This window comes from Marmota marmota, unplaced genomic scaffold, assembly GCF_001458135.2.
Source record: "Marmota marmota marmota unplaced genomic scaffold, marMar, whole genome shotgun sequence".
Classification (NCBI taxonomy): Eukaryota; Metazoa; Chordata; class Mammalia; order Rodentia; family Sciuridae; genus Marmota; species Marmota marmota.
The window spans coordinates 46,633,154-46,647,771 of NW_025999990.1; the positions used below are offsets into that span (position 1 = coordinate 46,633,154).

At 39.9% G+C, this 14,618-nt stretch overlaps 1 protein-coding gene across 17 annotated transcripts in view; it reads right to left on the reverse strand.

Annotated features, from left to right (window-relative positions):
• Positions 1-14,618, reverse strand: part of Dlgap1 (DLG associated protein 1) — a 784,970-nt gene that overhangs the window by 119,028 nt on the left and 651,324 nt on the right. For 9 of the 17 annotated variants that reach the window (XM_015482529.2, XM_015482527.2, XM_048806495.1 and 6 more), the window contains one exon: positions 12,947-12,976. The exons of the other annotated variants lie outside the window; for them this stretch is intronic. In XM_015482529.2, coding sequence (XP_015338015.1) covers positions 12,947-12,976 — 30 coding nt within the window. The remainder of the gene's footprint in view (positions 1-12,946; positions 12,977-14,618) is intronic. 17 annotated transcript variants of the gene reach the window in all.

The following is a 14,618-nucleotide window of genomic DNA, read 5'->3' on the forward strand; positions in this document are numbered from 1 at the left end:
TATCAGAATGTCAGAGTGGAAGGTGGTGATTTTTGCCAGGGGTGGTTATGTATATGTATGCATAACATACCAAAAGGTGGTTTGGATTTTTAAAAAGTTGAGAAACACTATTCCATAACTGATTTAATCCTGTTTTCTAAAAATTCATTGAATTTGGAATTCTACAAATTTTGATATTCTTTTAGCTTTTGGGTCATTGACTCCTTAGTTTATCTGCTGACATCTATAGACCCTCCTCTCCAGAAATAATTTTTATATACGCCACAAATGCAAATTCTGATTATAATTTCAGATGGTTTAAGAACATCTAGAGTCTAATCATGAATCCAGAGTAAGGACTTATGTTCTGAAAATACTAAATGTTTCTTGAATTTTCATAAATAAACTGATGGTTAAATAAACCGTGGCCATCCAGAAAAACAAAATTTTATAGTCATTAAATGATGGAGATGACTATATACCCTAATAGAGACTAAAGATTAAATGCCAAATGAAAGGAGCATGTTATAGAATAAGTTAGAATGACTTTGTTTGTATATCTATTATGCATAATTCTAATTGCATATATATGCAGAAAATAACTGTCAGGATACACACAAGAAATTTGAACAATGCTATTAGATGGGTATTTTCGAGACTTTTTTTTTTGGTGGGGATTAAGGCCAGGGGTGCTCTACCACTGAGCTCTATCCCCTTCCCTTTGCATTTTGTATTTTGAGACAGGGTCTTGCTAAATTACTGAGGCTGGCCTCCAACCTGTAGTCTTCCTGAATTACTGGAATTAGTGGCATACACCTCCTCCTCAACCTCCCCCAATTTTTTTCTTTAAACCAAGTAATCTTTGGGCAACCCCTTACTATAATTTGTATTTTTATATGCATTTTTTAAAAAGTCATGTTGATTAAAGATTGATTTTTTTCTAATATATAATGTTTTATATTCTTTATAATATAATCTACTCCAAATAAAAGACAGATACTATGTACTATCCAAATGAAATTCCTTTCTGTATTTTAAAACTTTGAGGTCTCTCTTTCCCTCTCAAGATTAAAAGATACTTTTGGACATTCCTTCTTGACCCATTATTATTATTATTATTATTTAATCCTGGAGAGCCTGATTCAGTGGCCCATGCCTGTAATTCCAGCAACTTGGGAGGCTGAGGCAGGAGGATCATGAGTTTGAGGCCAGCCTCAGCAACTTAGGAAGGCCCAGAACAACTTAGTGAGAACTTGTCTCAAAATAAAAAATAAATAAATGGGGGCTGGGGTTGTGGCTCAATGGTTAAGTGCTTGCCTTGCATGAGTGAGGCATTGGGTTCAATCCTCAGCACTAAATAAATAAATAAATAAATAAAAGATATTGTGTCCATCTACAACTAAAAAAATAATAAATAAATAAATAAATGGGCTGTGGCTGTGGCTCAGAGGTTAAGCCCCTCTAGGTTCAATCCCTGGTACCAAAATAATATAAAATTAAATAAATACTGAAAATTGAACCCAGGGCCTCACACATGATAGCTAAAAACTCTATGGCTAAGCTACATCCCCAGCCCTAGTTTTTTTTTTTTTTTTTAAATGTTTATTTTTTTTAGTTTTTTAGGTGAACACAATATCTTTATTTTATTTTTATGTGGTGCTGAGGATGGAACCCAGTGCCTCACGCATGGCATGCAAGCACGCTACCACTTGAGCCACATCCCAAGCCCCTAATTATGTTGTTTTTGCTTTACTTCTTCAAGTTTTAATTTTTTTAAATTGGGGGGGTGAATTTTGGGGGGATGTCAGGGCCCTGTGTATGCTAAGTACACACTCTACCGCTTGAGCTACACTGCTAGTCCCTCAATTTCTTGTTTCTGTGGAATATCCTGACATGATATGAATAAAATCCAGACATATGTTAATTATGTTGAGAATGTTGCCTGAAGCCCTGCATGAGTTCTCTGATTCTGTGTCCTACTAAGTCCTACATTATGATTTTTATGCAAACTGTTTCATGGATTATTAATTTGAGTTATGCTATTATAGCCAACTGCATGAGATGAGGTAATTGGAAAGATATTATGTTCTTGCCTAATGATCTTGGTCTCTGGGATTTGAGGGACTGTCCCTGACATGTATTTTTTTTTTTTTTTTTTTTAATTTTTTTATTTTTTTATTGTTGGCTGTTCAAAACATTACATAATTCTTGATATATCATATTTCACACTTTGATTCAAGTGGGTTATGAGCTCCCATTTTCCTGACATGTATTTGTATAGCTAGATTTATTTCAGGGTGAACAAAATAATTCTAATCTTTATAAAATATTAAATTTCCCACTTCCTGTTTCAATTTAATGATATCCTTTTTTAAAGCACATGCAGTTTTCTAACCGTTATCTGACAGGAGGCACGCTGAGGAATATACAAAAAGAGCCACTTCTGGTTTCCCTTACAGGGATATTGGAATGTGTAATAATCACAGAAATCACTACAACCGAAAATAAGTAAAATGACCAAATAATCTAGCCTGCCGCCGACCACAGAAAGTTTTATTTGCAAACTGGTCCTGGGTCTGTCTGATTTTTTGTCAGTGCATGGGAATCCCACCTTCCTGGCAGTCTTCAAATGCTCCCCTCAGGCATGCAGCCTCCTCATCCTTTTAAGCAGGCAGCAGTAGGTGTGGCCTCCCATGTAGAGGGCAGATGATTGGCTGGGATCAACCTCCTGGGGCCTTCTTCTCCATCCTGCAATGGCTTATTTGCTAACAATTCTCTTATGTGTAATCCGACTCTCTTTTGCAATATAACCCTTTTATATTGAGTTATAATCTTCAAAAAGGAAGAAATTGGCAATATTCATTCTGTAAACCCCTATTCCTAGGCCTCATAGCTATGTTTAAATGGTCATTTAATGAATCCAAACCCCTTCATCCTGCAAATTGGGCCTGGTCTTCACAGTCCTTCCTGAATAATCACTGGATTTTCTGCCTCTCATCCAAACACTTTCTGATTCTCTCCCTGCATTGCCTTCTGAGTTATATTTTGAATAGACAAACTTGATCATTTCATTCATTGGCTTAAAAATCTTCAAAGGCACCAGGTACTTTGGTGCACACCTGTAATCCCAGTGACATGGGAGACTGAGGCAGGAGGATCAAAGTTTAAAGTTGGCTTCAGCAATTTAGTGAGGTCCTAAACAACTGAATGAGACCTTGTCTCCAAAACAACAACAACAACAACAAAAAAAAAACAAACTAAAAAACTTAATTGATTTAGAAAAATTCTCCTAAAGGACAAAGTCCAAATTCCTTGTTGGGGCCTTTATAATATAGACGGGTGGATGCCCCAAACCTTACAGAGTATAGAACCTTCTAGTATCTGTCTTTTTCTATACACCCTGCAGTGTTGCTATGTAGTATCAGAGTTAATCTGTCCTTCCATGTTCTATGTTCCATGCATCCTTTGCATCATGACTGCTTTGGGGACATTAAGTAAAATAAAAGTTACTTGAACATAAGTCCTGTCATATCAGAACAGTGGATCTGCTTCCTGAGATGGACAAAATATGATCATGTTCTGGGAGGCACAGATCAAGATGGTGCCAGGTTTCATTACACTACTCAGAATTGTTGTGCAACTTATGAGATGTTTATTTCTGGAATTTTCCATTAAATATTTTTATACGATGGTTATAGGTAACTGGAACTGCAGAAAGCAAAACCACAGATAAAGGGGGACTATGGTAGTTTCTGCTTCCCTGACCTGACACCCGCAGTGGCTTCTGCCTGTAGTTGTCAACCCCCTTACCCCCAGTTTTTTTGGCAGTGCTGGGGATTGAACCAAAGCCTCACTTATGCTAGAGGGGTGCTCTACCGCTGAGCTACACCCCCAGCCCTTCCAGCCTCTCTATACTTGGCGAGTTTCTACTGATCCTCTAGCACTGCTCTCACCTCCCCTGGGAATCCTTCCTGGGTTATTCACACAGTCCCTTATCCATACTGTCCCTGTGCTTTCTCAGTCTTCAGAAGCTGTCTCTCATACCTCACCCTCACTAATTATAGATTTTTGTTTTCCCAAGAGATCAAATCAGAACACACTTCCAGAGATGACACAGTGACTGGGTCTACACGAGTTATCTTGAGTATATTTTCATATGTCTTAAATTACTTTTATGTCTTATTAAGGTAACTGTCTTTTCCTAAGAACAAAATTGGACAGTCACAAAGTGGGTCTCAAAATGTGACTGATTATGTAATTGGCAGGTGAGATACTCTGCCCTTTTGATTACTATGTGAACTGTTTAGTACCTAAGCACTCTATATAGATAGACAATTCACTATACCTATCAACATTGTCTCATTTTATTTAATTCTTTTAATACAGGGATTGAACATAAGGCCTTAACTACTGAGCCACATCCCTAACCCTTTTTATTTTTTCATTTTGATACAGAGTCTTGCTAAGTTGTTTAGGGCCTCACTAAGTTGCTGAGGCTGGCCTTGAACTTGTGATCCTCCTGCCTCAGCTTCCTGAGCTGCTGGGATTACTGGCATGTACCACCATGCCTGGTTGAAGTACTAAATAGCTTTATTCCCATTTTGCAGATGAGGAAAGTGTGGTTCAGAAATTAACTCACTTTTTTGGTGGTGGGGGGGGGTGGTTAGGGAATTAAATCCAAGGGTGCTCTACCACTGAGCTGCATCCCTACCCCTTTTTATTTTCTGTCTTGAGATAGTGTCTCATTAAGTTGTCCAGGCTGGCCTTGAATTTTTGATTCTCATGCCTCAGCCTCCCTAGTTACTGGGATCACAGGTGTGTACCACCACCTGGCTGAGAGTAACTCACAGGAGTTTCTGACTAGGAAGCCTGAAACTTAGAATGCGGTTTCCACTATTTTATACTTTCCTCCAATATACTGTGTTCCAAATTCAATTTTAGGAGTTGATGTTTGAGGAAGGCAGCCATTTATAAAATCAATCATGGCAGACAGAGGGATTCAAAGGAAGTAAAACTTGCTTCTATGTGTTACAGTTTCAAGAAACACCGTACTAAGTAGCAATGCCCCCAGTCATTTTCAGTCTTCACTTAAGTATATGTGTTGGTAAAAACTAGGAAATCTCTGAAAAATCTTATTTTCAAAACATTTCACATCCATAAAAAGCTTTTAGAACGGCAGCTGATTTTGCATGTCATTCACATATTATTATAAAAATGCTTTGGCTTCTTAGTGAAACCAAACAAAACCCACAATGTATATACAGCTGTGGCAATATTTAGACATGCAAGCATCTTAGCTGAATACGAAATATACACAAGAATCAACACAAAAATGGATTTTACAGTTAACTTTAACGGATGTGATAGTTTAAGAGAGTGTGACTTCCAGGGTCATACCCCAAGCCATGGCATCAAGTAATTTCAGTGGTTGTCACAATTATGGCCAGTTCCAAAGTTAACAGGAAGGTTGGACTACACTTTTAGATAGAAAATGTAAAAGCCATTTTCTGAGTTTGGGATTGAAATGCTAGATATGATATTACTATGAAGTTGGCTTCAAAGTCTGCTAATTAGAGCATTATTCTTAAAACCTGGTTTCTTCTTATGCAACCTAATAGAATTGGTTGTTCTTTTAGAGTAAAAGTTTTGTTTACACTGAAAACCTCTAGTAAACTGATAATAAAAACAAATATGCAGATACCAAAATATGCACTCTGAAAATAAATCAATGAGTAAAAATGGAAGATTTCCTCTACAGTTTGTCTTTGGTTTATTTCCTGCTCCAGGGAGTATGGTAAAGGGCAGCTTGTGTTTTGAGGGTGGAAACTGTTTTCTGGTTTATGCTAATTTGTTGCTAGTGCTGAAGTTTGCTTATTCAGCACCGATTTTATTAGTTTTAGGTGATACAAGTTCACAGATTTATGAAAAGATTCTCTCTGTTTAGCTGTAGTCATGTTCACTTCAGTTTTCCTTTTTCCATTTATTTATTTTTTCTTCCTGGTACTGGCAATTGAACCTAAGAGCACTCTACCACTGAGCTAAATACCCAGACTTTTTTATTTTTTATTTGGAGACAGAGTCTTGCTAATTTTTTGAGGCTGTCCTTGAATTTTCAATACTCCTGCTTCAGCCTCTGAGCTGCTTGGATTATAGACATGTGCCACAGTGCCCAGCTGGTTTTCCATATTCTTTTTTTTTTTTTTCCCCATACCAGGGATTGAACCTGGGGGGTGCTTAACCACTGAGACAAATCCCCAACCCCGTTTTAAAATTTTATTGAGAGACAGGGTCTTGCTAAGTTTCTTAGGGTCTATCTAAATTGCTGAGGTTGGCTTTGAACTTGTGATCCTCCTGCCTCAGCCTTCTGAGTTGCGGGGATTACATTGTGTGCCACCATGCCTGGCTTGTTTTCTGTATTTTTGTTGAGGGAAGTAGTGACAGACGTCATGCTCATGACCACTGTGGAAGTATGAACCACTTTTTAAATAAAACATTGTTAGTATCAGTGAGATCGTTTTTTAACTACTACTTTGCTGCACTATCCTGAAAACCCTCCTCTCTCCCAATCTCCTGGACTGGAAGAGCAAGTAAGGTGACAAATTTCTTGGATCTGAATACTAAACTGGGCTAGTTGGTGCCTGGATTCTGGGGCAGCTGCTTTCCTCTACACAGAGATGCTGTGATTACCAAGGTGATCAGGAGTTGTATTCCACATGAGGAGCTACATGAGGATCACCTAAGTTCTCTCAAGGGAGAAAAGCTAGGGTTCAGGCTACCTAGTCTTGTCTATGGCTCTGCCCAAAGAGAAAAGTTTGATAGTGTGCTACAACATAATCCTAGTGGGACCAATCATTTGTTTGCTATCTCTCTGGACACTGGAAAGAGGGAGCAGGGCCACGAGAGCAGTGGAGAAAGCGACAGGTGGAAAAGAGCAAAAAGAGCTTAGTGTGCACCCACTGCACTCCACACACCATCTTCAGTCTTACAGCTGCTCTGAGAAACAGCGAGCTCCATTTCATGGATGAAGATGCTGAAGCAAATAGCAGCTACTTGCCAGACTCATTCAGTCCATGGTTGGTTTTCTGTTGTCTGCAGGCCTCCTGCATGCTTTCTACTACAGGGTGCAGAGATCCAGGGAAGAATAGGAAAAGAGAAATTTTAAACAAAATGAACAGAACAAAACAAAAACCCAAACTGGGAGAGAGCTGTGAAATGCTGCCAATGGCCATCCAATCTGCAGGGGGGACATCACCCAGAAAGACTACGGACCAGATGAACCTTGGCATTGTTCCACCATTTTTTTCCAGTTTCTGGGCCACATGGCTCCATGTTTGCCATTTCAGGAAGGTCCTAGTCTTAGGAAGCTACAGTGGACCCTCCATATCCTCAGGTTCCACATCTGTGGATTTAATGAATGGTGAATTGAAATGTGTGTGCGCGAGAGTGTGTGCATGTGCTATAATGCGCGTGCACACACATTTCAATGTTTAGAAATGAATGTGCTGGGGATTGAACCCAGGGGTGTGTAATCACTGAGCCACATGCCCCAGATCTTCTTTATATTTTAATTAGAGATAGGGTCTCACTGAGTTGCTCAGGGCCTCAGTAAGTTGCTGAGGCTGGCTTTGAACTTGCAATCCTCCTGTCTCAGCCTCCTGAGCCACTGGGATTACAGGCATGCACCACCACACCTGGCTATATCACAGATTTGAGTATCCAGGAATTTTGCTATCTAATAGATACCAAATGGATACTGAGGGATGATCATATCTGATAAATTCTCAATTCTTCCAGGAATGTTATTACTTATTTAGTTTTATTTTTGCTATTCATTTTTGCAGCAGTGGGGGATGGAACCCAGGGCCTCATGCATGCCAAGTAAGCGCTCTACCAAGTGAGCTACACCCCCAACCCCTGAAATTACTATTTAATAGGAAAATATTAGCAAAAGCCTAAGACAAGTTCTGTGAAAATGCACTCGAGAAGAAAGCATTTATTTGTTTAGTGTTCCAGCTTTTAGGTTACCCTTATAAGCAGGAGGTCTGGGTTTCTTTGCAGAAACAAGTTTCTTGAGTCTTGTTTTCAGTTTCCACAATATTCCTTTTTATGTTCCTGACACTGCTGCCTTTCACTTGGGTGGAAGGGAGGAATTCCTTCCTGGGAGACAGCCCTACCCTATCTCTGTCAGCTCTCTGGCTTGAAGGTCTGCAAAGATGTTTTGATTTTCAGTAGTAAAAACGTCAAAACTTCATTCTAAATTTACCACTAGAAGCAGGCCCATCAGCTATATGGATCTACCACAGTCTACCCTGACACACTGAGCAGATGGCTTTGCTCAAAAAAAAAAAAAAAAAAAAAGACATGATGACAAGAGCAAAATTTATCTATGGAAGGAACAACATCAGTATTTTTTGTCATAATGTTTTAAAAATGTTAACTTTATCTGGGGGATTTCTGGATATACTGCATGTCATGTTATGGAAAATAGATTTTTTTTGTTGTTGTTTTTTGGTACCCATTCCCAGCCCTTTTTATTTGAGACAGGGTCTATGTTGCTAAGGGCCTCATTAAGTTGCTGAGTCTGGCCTTGAACTTGTGATCTCCTGCCTCAGCCTCTGGAGTTGCTGGGATTATAGGCATGCACTACCACAACCAATTATTTTGTTTATACTTGAGGAATCTTTTCTTTTGGTGTATCAGGGACCATGAGGCCACAGGAAACATGACTTTGGATATGACAATTGTCCAAAGTTCCCTGCTCTGATGGGATTGTGACTCAGGAGCCATTACTGATGAACCAAAAAGGTCATTTAAAAATATCTAAACAGGGGTCTGGGGTGGTGGCTCAGTGGTAGAGGCTCAGTGGTAGAGCACTTGCCTAGCATGTGTGAGGCACTGGGTTCGATTCTCAGCACCACATATAAATAAATAAAGTTCTATCAACAACTAAAAACATAAAATTAAATTTTAAAAAATTATCTAAACAGAATGGAATCACAAGTAGGAAAAAGGAAGAGAACTTCCACATGTCCATGGGAGGTTTTGTTTATAAAATCAACACTGTCCATTATGGACACATAGATAGGTTTTCTGGCAGCTCTCATAAGCTTCGCTTTGACTGCCTGACTGAAGTCCCCTTCATCTCTAGGCAAGGTGGAAGTGAAGGAGAAAACGGGCTTGGAGAGCTCATGTTATCATCCAACCCATATCCTTAGGCTCATCTTTCAGTTTTTTTTTTTTTTTTCTCTTTTTCTTTTTTTGGTATCAGGGATTGAAACCAAGGGCACTTAACCACGGAGACACATTCCTAGCCCCTTTTATGTTTTATTTTGAGACAGGTCTTGTTAAATTGCTCAGGGCCTCACTAAGTTGCTGAGGCTGGCTTTGAACTCACAATCCTCCTGCCACAACCTCCCAAGCCGCTGGAATGACAGGCGTGTGCCACCGGGCCTGGCTTGTTCCTATTTTTAAAGAACTGAGGCTTTTCCTGTAGAGTCAAACTTCATTTTTTCTTAGGGCTTTAAAAGAATTTGATGTCATTTTGGAGTCTGGGAGTCTCACCTACAAGGCATCAGCAGGGTGCCTTTGAGGGGAGCCTCATCACAGAACATACCCACTATCAGTAGCCATGGTTTATAGCAGCCTCCCTCAGCCGCTTCCCATCTTGTCTGGCTCTGAGGCTGTTTCCCAGAATGCCCAGCGCTTCCCGGAAGTCTAAATGCTCCCTGCTGATTGGACAAAGAGCTCACAGGGGCTGGACTTCTTCCCCTCCAAGAAATGGCTGCCTGTGGGCTGTGAAAGCAATTCTGACTCAGGCCTCAATTGAGTTCTCCACTTACCCTGATAAGGGGGTCCTCTGATTCTACATGTGGAAGTATATGCAACCCCACCCACCCTGCCACCTTCTCTCAGCTCCAGTTTTAAGACAGAAAATCCCTTTTAAGAAGATTACTTTGAAGATTCTGTTCTAGAATTCTTCCCATGGATGTTTTTTTCTCTCCATGTCATTGCTCCAACTATCTCCCCTTCCCCCAAACGGCTTGGAACTAATCTAAAATTAGAGGTGAGAGTTAATCAGTATTAATGATAAGACTTTGCAGTTATTTTTTTCAAAATAATAAACATGATATAAAATATAAAACATTATAAAACAACTAATAATAATTAATGATTAACTTATTTCCTGTTCAAATATCTTCACTGCAAAATATTTGAACCCTGTTGTGTTTTTGTTGAAGTACAACAATTTTAAGCCTTTCAAATGACATCTCGCTTTTAACCTTACCATGACTGTGATCAACGTGGCTTTTTCTTTAGGCTCAATGAAGACGAAAGATGTGGAAGGAGGCACCCCTGCTTTAGAGAGAGGGAAGATACCAAACTACTTGACAAATTCTCCATAGGAAATACCAAGTGGAATCTTTGTTGACTTTTATGATTTTCAGAGGTGTTTTTTTTTTTTTTTTAAGAAAAGAAAACCTACCTAAAACTTGAATGCTATTTTTACAGTTCTAGAGTAATCCAAAACAGTCATTTGTAAAGTAAAGAGGTTTCATTTTTGGCAATGGCTGCCTTCCACAGATGTGCATGCTCTTTGACAAGATCAGAGAATCAGGAAGCTGCCTTCCACAGACATAGAGTAATATAGGAATTGAGTAAGTACAGTAATTAGCTGAGCAGTTAGCCTGAGGTTTGATTGCTCATCCAGAGATAGTGCTAGACACACATTCCACTGAGCATGCTCGCTAGAGTCTCACATTCTAGAAGCACTGAGAATGCATGCACTGAATACACACACCCCATCCCAAAACTGTGCCCCAAACCACCACTGCACACATATATTCTACACAGTTATAACACAGCATGCTCCCAAGCCTTCAAGCTTTGACACCCTCAGCCAATAAGCTGCCAAAAAGATGCTTAAGCAGCAAGTTGCCCTGACCTCTACTAACCAGGGACTCTTTCTTTAAATCCTCAGGGACTTGGAAAAGGTCAAGAGGGAGGCAGCCAGAGGCTGTGGGGCATTTCTCTGGGAAGTCATATCACTCCCTGCTCTCATTTTTCCTTAATCTAATGTTCTCTTGGCTTTCTGACTTTTTATTTATTTATTTAGGTACCAGGGATTGAACCCAGGGGCGCTTAACCACTGAGCCACATCCCCAGCCCGCTCCCCCCCCGCTTTTTTTAATACAGAGTCTTGTGTTTTTTTAAAAAAAAACATAATAATTGGTTTGTTTTTATGTTCTTTTGTTGCAAGTGGAATACTGTGCTTAATCCAAGCAGGCAAAGTAAAGCTATGACTTCAAAGCTGTTCCTTGATAAAACATTAAAACAGCCCAGGGTGGACCAACTGTTATCTGTAATTCTACAGATAATTAACAAATGTGGAGCTGAAGTTGCCACTGGGAGTTTGGGCGGGCAAGGTCAGTTCTTGCTCCTGCTAGATTTCCACGACTCTTCCATTAGGCAGACCATGGGAGAGTCTTTCAATAAAATTCCATTTTGATGTACAGAGAGAACTTGAATTTCTGCTTGGCCTAGCAGAAACAAGCTCTCTCTCTATCCTCATCTCTTTCTACCTTGAAACACCACTATCTGTACCTCCTTTTCCTTCTCCTTCTCCTTTTTTTTTTTTTTTAATAGTGCAAGGGGTAGAACCCAGAGCCTCTCACATGCTAAGTGTGGGCTGTGCCACTGAATGACATCCCCATCCCTTATGGTATTTTTTAGTCTAGAGCAGCAGCATATTTTCAGCCATGAATGTAAAAATATTGCCTTTGCAACTTGATTTTGTAGACTGTGATGGTACTCCACTTTGGATTTGTGGATTCCATGAATACATTGCTGAGCTCTTCTCTCATCTTTCAACCTTCAAACTTCAGCACTCAGAATCCCTTGGCTTGAGTCTAGCCATTGGCTTCAGCACGTCAACCCCCTTGCAGGTTTTCCACTCCCCATTTCCATGGGCTGCTCATTCATCAAGGTACATCTTCTTTCAAGTTGGAAAACTTACCCGAAAGCCCCCACCTCTTCCAAGCAGTCTGCCCTGATTAAGCGAGGATGAAGACACCCCTAAAGCATGCACAATACACTCCTGATAAACGAGAAAACACACACACACACACACATACACACACACACGCACACACACACAACACGCGTATACCAAAACAAACACAGAAACTCACAGAAAGAGGAAATTACACATTTTCTGCCTTTCTGATTGTAAAGTCCCTAGGAAGGTAAGGAGATCAATTGTATTTCAATAACCAATTAATTATTGCAGATAATGAGATATTTTTACCAGTTTGGGGAATTATTCAGCAAAATGCCCTGATGTGTGGTCAGTTTCCTGTTTTCTTGAAATCCCTCTTCCTCCTCAGCTTCTCTAGTGCATCGGTAAAGGGAACTGCCACTCACCAACTAGACAACACTTGTCTTGTGGATCAACTGCCCAGAAAAACCAATCCTGAGATTAGCAAATGCCCTAACTATCTAGTTTTCTTATTGTGAAGCCTTAACAACGCTTGCACATATTTTCTGGAAAATACGTCTATTACATGGGAATAAAAGGCCAAGGCTTTCCTAGACAAGGAAGGCCTGGCTGAAAGGGCCAGGGCAAAGCTTCCTGATGTAACTCTACATTCAGCCTCCAATAAGGCCATTGGAGAGCCAGGGCGTCCCTGAGGAGCACTGGATCAGAGGCTATCACACAAGGGAATACAAATAGACATATATGCTTTCGAAATGCCACCACCCTCTTAGGGCAGTGTTACCGCCACTTGTGGAGGGCCAAGAGACTTGTGGCATAACATGACCAGAACGAGGAGAAACACAGATGGAATGGCGACAGTTGGCAATTCGAACATGGCGTCAAACACCACTGCCACGGAAGCTTGCTAGCTACAGGCCACGCTGTGCAACCTTGAAGCAAAACATTATCAATTCTGTGGTTGTAAAAACGTACCTTCAACTGCAGAACTCAGTTTTATGACACCTTGAATAAAAACAAAAAGCGGCAGTTATATAATGGACCCAAATTGCTTTTTCTCCACTCTTTGCATGATACACACATACATCAGAACTGGATTTTTCATTGGCCTTTTGAGATTTTTTTTTTTTTTTTTTGGTACTGGGGATTTAAACCAGGGGTGCTTAACCACTGAGCCATATCCCCAGGCCCCACCTTTTTTTCCATGTTTTGAGACAGGAGCTCACTAAGTTGCTTAGGGCCTCACTAAGTTGTTGAGGCTGGCTTTGAATTTTCGATCCTCCTGCCTCAGCCTCCCAAACCACAGGGAGTACAGGCATGTGCCACCATACCTGGCTTGAGATCTTAGTTGAACAACTATCTACTTCACAAATGATTTTTTTTTTTTCTCCTTGGTTAGAACACATAGCTGTCTTCATTGTCCTACTAAAACCATTTGGGGGAATTTTTCATTGAATAAGGGATCTGGTATATTTGTGGATAAGATACAGACCTTGATTATTTCTGTGTATTATTTCTGGGTTATGGATTTATAAAACTTCACACAGTAGGAAACCAGGGTCTGATACTTCTAATTTAACACTAGGTATAGAGATCATCTGTGCACCTTGAGACAGAGTTTGTGTTGAAATATGTATCAGGTGATTAAAAACCATTGTGCAAGCCAGGCATGATGGCACACGACAGTAATCCCAGCGGCTCTGGAGGCTGACGCAAGAGGATCGCAAGTTCAAAGCCAGCCTCAGCAAAAGCGAGGCATTTTTAAGCAACTCAGTGAGACCCTGTCTCCAAATAAAATACAGAATAGGATTGGGGATGTGGCTCTGTGGTTGAGTGTCCCTGAGTTCAATCCCCCCGTACCTAAGACAAACAAAACAAAAAAACCATGGTGCAATCTTGTAATTTCCTTCACTGGGGTGGTTGGGTTAGAAGCCATTTTTTTGGATGAAGGGGTTCAACTTTTGGCTCCCTGCAGATTAGATAGTGATCAGTCTACCTGAGCAGGTCAAGTTATTCATGAAGCAAGTAAATATTACCCTTGACTTGACCGTCATGTGCCTTGTCAATGAATTTAAAGGCAAAAATACTAAGCTAAGGTGAATTACAGGTGGTGCAATAATTTTATTGAAAAAACACTTTTTGTAAGTCATAGCCATAAATAAATAATGTTCTTCAGTTTCTATGCCATAGCCATGATTCTTTAGGCTCAGTAGAAATGTCTGTATATCATTTTGTTGAAATTCTGGTTCTTTCCAGCTGGAGGAGTTTCTAATTTAAATGGCAACAAAACATTTTAACACCACTAAACCAAATTAGTACCAGCAAGAATACTCACTGATTTTAGCAGATTATGTTCATATAAAGGCAATTTTGGTATCCATTATGACTTCCTAAAAAAGCTGCTTTTTAATTTACCTGCTGAACTTCATCTTTCTTGAAGAGCTGATGCTGCCTGGTTAATGTCTAACAAGGGCCTTCCCAGAGGAAAAAGTGTGCACCTCTGTGTACATGTGTTGATTATAAGTTTTCCTAGAGCATATAATCCATAAATAATAGTAAATAGTAAAATGTATTCCTTTTTTTTTTTTTTTTGGTACTGGGAATTGGATCCAAGGTCACTCAACCACTGAGCCACATCCTAGTCCTA